Source organism: Chlorocebus sabaeus, chromosome 18, assembly GCF_047675955.1.
Source record: "Chlorocebus sabaeus isolate Y175 chromosome 18, mChlSab1.0.hap1, whole genome shotgun sequence".
Classification (NCBI taxonomy): Eukaryota; Metazoa; Chordata; class Mammalia; order Primates; family Cercopithecidae; genus Chlorocebus; species Chlorocebus sabaeus.
Window position 1 is genome coordinate 28,618,505 of NC_132921.1, and position 7,597 is coordinate 28,626,101.

The 7,597-nt window shown below is 40.3% G+C and overlaps 1 protein-coding gene across 1 annotated transcript in view; it reads left to right on the top strand.

Annotated features, from left to right (window-relative positions):
* MBD2 (methyl-CpG binding domain protein 2) overlaps window positions 1-6,774 on the top strand; it is a 70,362-nt gene extending 63,588 nt beyond the window's left edge. The window contains exons 6-7 of the mRNA XM_007973967.3: window positions 1,679-1,817; window positions 6,304-6,774. Of these exons, the coding sequence (XP_007972158.1) occupies window positions 1,679-1,805 (127 nt within the window). The 3' untranslated portion in view covers window positions 1,806-1,817; window positions 6,304-6,774. The remainder of the gene's footprint in view (window positions 1-1,678; window positions 1,818-6,303) is intronic.
* Window positions 6,775-7,597: the final 823 nt, after the last annotated feature.

Genomic DNA, 7,597 nt, shown 5'->3' on the forward strand with positions numbered 1-7,597 from the left:
TTTCCCCATCTTCCTAATGAGGTTACTCTAGGACAGCTGTGGAGATTCTTGTACTCTTATCAGTGAGAGCCTGCCAGTGAAACTAATAGGTCATTTGTCATAAACTTTGAGTCACTGACCCAGAGGTGAGACTAACTATATAAGAAATAAACAAATATGTTCTGCTTGACCCTGTCCCATGGCATGAAAATCTGTCGAACTCCAGTTTCTTTTAATATGACAGAGGCTATAGAGCTAAGACTGACCCAGTGACAGCTTCCCTCTTTGAAAATTCATTTAATAAGTGGAAGTCTATACTTTTTAACTCTTTGTGGTGTTTTGGAGTTTCATAAAGATATCCAAAGTTTTTGTGGGAAGCAGTACATATATGTCACCTTCACTATCTTGGACATAGTCTTATTTGGTCAAAGGGGTGTGATCTTGAGTAGACTGAATATGACTTGGCAGCTGGTTGAGCCCCTATGGAGTGAATACTCAGGGACCCTTAGTGCAATCTTCTATAGCATTGTTCCTCTACCCCTCTGCTGTCCCAGGTTTGGGAATTGCTGCAATCTGTCTTCCTCAATTATTGGTAGAGAAAATTACTTTTTTTTTCAGTAGAACCCTTAGTACATTCCTTGTTGCATCTTCATTTCCCTCTCTGCATTTTTCCTTATCTCCTTTCTTCTGGTCTCAGGAGGTTTGCCCCGTTTTCTGTTCTGCTGACCCTCCCTCCTCTGCCATTGCCTTCTGTTCTTGTTCCCACTGGAACCTTTTCCTACCAGTTTTCTCTCCTTCTCTCTTCTCTTGTCTTTCTTCAACCTTTGCCTCTCTATTTGGTTCTGGATGTCACTTTATATTTACCGAGCTTTGCTTGCTAGACCCGTATTAGGAATTTGTCTCTTACCCTCTGGGGGCTCTACTTTCATTTTTTTTTTTTTAACTTTTTGAAGATAAAGTGTATACTGGTAGCCTTTCTTCCTGTGCTTTGTTCTTCATCTAGTGGTTCAGAGCCTTTTTAATGACTTGGAGTTATTAACCCTCACTTTTGAGGTTCCTTTGTAATCACTGAGACACAGAGAAACTCATGGCATGTTCTTAAGCAACTCACTTTCTCAGTCGAAGAGAACTTTCCAGTGTCTGTCCTCAGTGTGCAGAATCATGTGGTCTTGGCTCCTTCATGCTGACCTGTTGCCTGCAGACCTGGGAACTCAGGAGAGAGCTCTCTCCTAACTAACCTAGCCACGGAATGTCAATCAAATCCCAGCTTATCATGTCTCTGCTTTCTCCATCTTTCTCAGTGCTTCCATGAACAAGTCACTTTTCCTTTGTTATTTATGTTCCCTCCATCTTTTATTCCTGCTTCTAAGTTATTTCTAATTGTCCTTATAGGAATAAACCCAAATTTTGACACAGTCGACATTTTCAAAGTTGAAGAAAAGGTCACTGACGTCAATCTGCTCTTTCTAGAATTTCATGTGTGATGAGGGATAACTGCCTGTGTGAACATTCCTCTTTTTGGCAAGGCTCATTGGTGAGATTTGATTTATGTTTAGAAGCAACTTCTGCAAAATCTGAAAAGGAACTCTATTCTTCTTAGAAATTTAATGATTTTGAAGTAAGGATGAACTTATGTAGCAGCTTCATATTGTCATTACTTGCCAAATTATCAGTGCCTTTTTATTCTGTTTTTAAAAAGGAAACAGGAAGAGCGAGTACAGCAAGTACGCAAGAAATTGGAAGAAGCACTGATGGCAGACATCTTGTCGCGAGCTGCTGATACAGAAGAGATGGATATTGAAATGGACAGTGGAGATGAAGCCTAAGAATATGATCAGGTAAACTGACACCAGAGAGAGTGACTTGGAACTTAAGATGTTGTGTTTTCTTGGCCGGGCACAATGGCTTCTGCCTGTAATCCCAGCACTTTGGGTGGCTGAGGTGGGCGATCATTTGAGCTCAGTAGTTCAAGACCAGCTTGAGCAACATGGCAAAACCCCATCTCTACCAAAAATACAAAAAATTAATTGGGTGTGGTGTTGTATGCGTGTGGTCCCAGCTACTCAGGAGGCTGAGGTGGGAGGATCACTTGAGCCTGGGAGGCAGAAGTTGCAGTGAGCCAAAATTGTGCCACTGTTCTCCAACCTGGGTGACAGAGTGAAACTCCATCTCAGGAAAAAAAAAAAATGGTGTTGTTATATTTTCTTGTTATTTTCCCTTTAGCTTCCTCTGCAGTGAATGAAAAAGCTACTCCTCTGCTTGGGTTAGGCATGTGCTGTTATTTGGTTCTTCTCTCTGGATTGAAGGACCATATAAGTTATTGCATCCTTTTGTTCCCATTCTGGGAGGACATTCACACCCCTGCAGTCACTTGCAAGGGATCTAGTCTCCTTTATTAAAACCAGGTGGAAAACCTCTAAGGTGTCATTAGAGAAGAGCAGCAGCAGAAGAAAAGGACTTTGTCAGGTAGGGAGGAACGGCCCCAGGAGAGGAAGGTGACTGTCATCTCCATCACAGTAGCCTGTGGGACATATTGCTTCTCTTTAAAGTTATGGTGGCAAAGTAGCAAAATCTCTTTATTTTTCTTAGGTTCTCCCTAGCACAGATTTGATGTGGGGAGAACAATAAGGACACTGAAAAGCATAATAAATACTTTACCTTAAAAAATACACAATTTTAGGCTGGTTTTGGTGACTCATGCCTGTAATTTCAGCACTTTGGGATGCCAAGGCAGGCAGATCACTTGAGGTCAGGAGTTTGGGACCAGCCTGGCCAACATGGTGGAACCTTGTCTCTACTAAAAATATAAAAATTATCTGGGCATGGTAGGATAGCTGGAATTTTGTAATTGTAGCTACTGGAGAGGCTGAGACACGAGAATTGCTTGAACCCGGGAGGCAGAGGTTGCAGTGAGCCGAGATTGTGCCACTACATTCCAGCCTGAGTGATGGAGTAAGACTCTGACTCAAAAAACAACAACAAAAATGCACATTTTGATCTTATCTCAAACTCACATTCCAGGCTCATTGCTCTGTGCGGTGGGCATACTTGTCTTCAGAGGAGCACATGCAGATCTCCAAGGCTTTCTGTTGCGTCTTGCTTCCTGGCTTCCATCCTGCTTTATTTTGGCAGGCCATGTCTTCCTTTTTGCCAACCCAAAACCAATTATTTATTGTTTCCTTTGAAGCCAAAACAGAGGGAGAGATGGGGGTGCTAATGTGATGTCAAGGGTCAACAAAGCCTCTCTGCGAAAGTGACATTTATGTTGAGCCTGAAAGATACATAGGAATGAGCCAGGGGAGGTTTGGGTAAAAGTGTTCCCATTAGAAGGAACAGCAAGGAGAAACTTGATTTCTTTAAGGAATGAAGAAATTATCCATGTGGTTGGAATGTAGTACGTCTGGGGAGGGGCGGGGGGAATGTGTGGGCGGTGAACCTAGTCACCTAGGACCTGTGGGTTGTTAGAGAGATTGATGACTGCTTGAGATTGATTATGAAAATTAGTAGGAATCACTGAAGAGTCAGTAGCATGATCAGATTTGCTTCTTTGCAAGAGCCTTATGGCTGCTGCATGAATACAAGAATTGGAGTAGGGAAAGCTTGGAAGCAAGGAGACCAATTGGGTGTTGCTGCAGTAGTCTCACAAGAGATGATGGTGGCTTTAGGAGGATGTTGACATGCCATTGGGTTGGGAGAAGAAGAGACGGGTACATCTAAGATGTAGCTGGAGAAAGAATCACGTGACCAGGTGACTGCCTGGAAGTGAGGGTGAGAGAGTGGTGAGGATGCCTCAGGGTTTTCACTTGAGCCATCACTTGAGCTGGGTGAGAGGGAACTCTGTTTGGTAGGGGAACAGGCTAAGGGTAGGGATTGCACGGAGGGTGAGTTTAATTGTTAACACAATTTTCCCCTTCCATGAGTGCCTTTATCTTAATCGAGGAGTGGTTCATGCCACAGCAAGACCAAAATCCAATAGTACATATAATGTCTTACATTTACATGTCCATCCATGGCAGCACTTCTGGGTCACAGTTTCCTGACCATACAGAATCATTTCAGGATGGGTGTGGTGGCTCACGCCTATAATCCCAGCACTTTGGAAGGCTGAAGCGGGTGGATGTCCTGAGGTCAGGAGTTTGAGACCAGCCTGGCCAACGTGATGAAACCCTGTCTCTACTAAAAATACAAAAATTATCCAGGCATGGTGGTGGGCACCTGTAATCCAAACTACTTGGGAGGCTGAGGCAGGAGAATCTCTTGAACCTGGGAGGTGGAGGTTACGTGAGCCAAGATCGCGCCACTGCACTCCAGCCTGGGCGACAGAGCGCGACTCCATCTCAAAAAAAAAAAAAAAAAAAAAAAATCATTTCAATCCAGTTCAGTGCTATTTTAGCTCTTTTTCTCTTCTCTTATTGAAGACATGAAGATGCTGTGTTGATACTTGGATTTTGTTTTCCAAGCTGGCAAAGATATATTTATGGGCTTTGATGAGTGTACTTAAAATGCTGGAAGTCTTTCAGAGGGAGGTCTGAAGTGCGTTTCTACTGTCTACGGCTTCAGCTATGCTGTCTCTGGAGCACAGAGGGATCTGGATCTCACCTAATCCAGCTTCTGCACTGTTGCTTCAGAATGGACTCTTAGAAAGCCCTTCTGTTCTGTCAGGGCTTTTTGGTTTCTTTCCAGACTTTTCTCATGAAATTATTTCAGATAATCAAGGGTCACCTAATTGAGGTTTTACTAGACTTCTGCTTCGTTTTTAAAAAAATTCTTATTATTTTTGAGATGGAGTTTTGCTCTTGTCATCCAGGCTGGAGTGCAGGGGTGCAATCTCAGCTTACTGCAACCTCTGCCTCCCGGGTACAAGCAATTCTCCTGCCTCAGCCTCCCGAGTAGCTAGAATTACAGGTGCCTGACACCACACCAGGCTAATTTTTTGCATTTTTACTAGAGACGGTTTTTGCCATTTTGTGCAGGCTGGTCTTGAACTCCTGACCTCAGGTGATCCGCCCGTCTCAGCCTCCCAAAGTGCTGGGATTACAGCATGAACCACCAGCCAACTTTTGCTTCCTTTACAGATTACTTTGCAGGTTGGCATCAAGGCTATTCCTGAGCAAGCCTGTGTTGTAGGCACTGGCACTATACTTATATAGAAGTTGGCAACTGCTCATTGCCTTGCACAAATGTGGATAATAGTAATAACAAACTAATATTGAATGATTAGAATTTTAATCAGGTCTTTAAAAGTAGCCATTATTTTGGCATGTTAGGTAGGGAGAGATTCAAATTATGTATGCAATCTTCTAAACTTGAGGATGGCATTATTAGACTAAGCCATTAGACTTGTAGATTGGAGAGGATTTAGATGTACTTCTTAATTATGAAAAATACATTTACCTTACTCAAATAACACCATATATACCTAAAAGTTTTAAGAAACTAAAGGACAACCACATGACTTAATCAGCTGTCCATGGTAACCTGTGGTAAGGTAGGACTTAGTTGAGTAAAGGGTGGGATATGGCCATCTTCACGGGCTCATAAGCGATAACCAAGGTCCCTTCAGGTCGACCAGCCTCATCATGCCTCAGCTCTTTCTAATCCTCCTTATTAGTAAGGTGGATGTTTATTCACTTATTTATTTGGTTAGTTAAATAGCAGGTTGCAATTTACTGTGTTATTTAAATTTTACAATCGTAGAGAAATGCCAGGATATTAGACAAACATTTTAGAAGTGATTGTAAGAAGATGACTATAAAAACAAAGGTGTGAATATATTTAGCTATACATGAGATAGGATATGAAATACATAAATAGTTCCATTTGCAGTTGCACAGTGCCATTTCATCCAGGTTAAACAATAGGAAGACTCGGTACATGCCTGTCATCTGTAAATGCTCTCATGTGAAAGAAATTGTGAAGTAAAATAAAGTATCTTGAGTAGAAATTTTTCTACGTTTTCTCAAAATATATTTGGATTGTTCTGTATCTATTCTGCTCTTTCATTCGTATGCCCTTTGAATTCTCTTTTTATTCTGATGTAGATAATTGTAGTTAGAAAATATTTGCATAAACATAAAGAAGAATACATATGATTTCTTTGGAAAATTAACAGGATAATAAAGGTTATCATCAAAATAAAATGAAACAATGAGGGGATATGTTGAGCACTTTTTATTTATGAAGTGCTGTAACTAAATGTTCATCAAGGCTGTAAAAACATGGTTCTAAGTGGAATTCAGTCTCTAATTCTTTTTTGAGTATTGCTGACCTCTCACCTGATAAATCACGGGATTACTTAAATTTGTTCTTTTTTTTTTTTTACAGGTAACTTTCGACCGACTTTCCCCAAGAGAAAATTCCTAGAAATTGAACAAAAATGTTTCCACTGGCTTTTGCCTGTAAGAAAAAAATGTACCCGAGCACATAGAGCTTTTTAATAGCACTAACCAATGCCTTTTTAGATGTATTTTTGATGTATATATCTATTATTCAAAAAATCATGTTTATTTTGAGTCCTAGGACTTAAAATTAGTCTTTTGTAATATCAAGCAGGACCCTAAGATGAAGCTGAGCTTTTGATGCCAGGTGCAATCTACTGGAAATGTAGCACTTACATAAGATATTTGTTTCCCCCACAGTTTTAATAAGAACAGATCAGGAATTCTAAATAAATTTCCCAGTTAAAGATTATTGTGACTTCACTGTATATAAACATATTTTTATACTTTATTGAAAGGGGACACCTGTACATTCTTCCATCATCACTGTAAAGACAAATAAATGATTATATTCACAGACTGATTGGAATTCTTTCTGTTGAAGAGCACACACAATAAAGAACCCCTCATTAGACTTCCTCTGATTTACATTCATCTCTGATCCCTGGGCCTTAGGTTTGACACGGAGTTGGAGGAAGATAGCGCATACATTTGCAGTATGAACTATTGCCTCTGGACATTGTGAGAATTGTGCTTTCACCAGAATTTCTAAGAATTTCTGCTAAATATCATCTAGCATGTGTAATTTTTTTTTTCCTTGCCTGTGACTCGGACTTTTGATAGTTCTGTAAGAATAAGGCCTTTTCTTCCCTTGGGCATGAGTCATACACAAGTACCCTTCAGGTGTTACTAGAAGGCGTCCATGTTTATTGTTTTTTAAAAACAGCAGTTTATCCTTGTTGAAGCGACATCCATGCAATCTTTTATCTATATTTAACTTCCAAATAAAGACATTAAAAAAAAAAAAAAAGAATGTTTGGCACTCTCTAACGTCCAGTAGCTTACTGAGTTAACAGGTGCAGGTCAGACTCTTGGCTACAGTGAGAGGCAGCTTCTGGGCAGAGTTGCTTAATGAAAGGGTTTGCAATACTTTACAAACCATTACCTGTACCTGGCCTGGCCTCCAAAATATTAACATTCTTTTTCTGTTGAAACTCGTGAGTGTAACTTTCATACCACTGGAATTTATTGATATTTAATTGTGAAAACTAGCATTACATTATTAAATGAGTTCCAAAATCAAAACATACTTAATCTGATACCGAGGAAGGGAGGGAGTAGTTATAAGCAAATTAAAACAAATTTTGAGAGATAGAGCAAAAGTGAAATCATTCTATAGG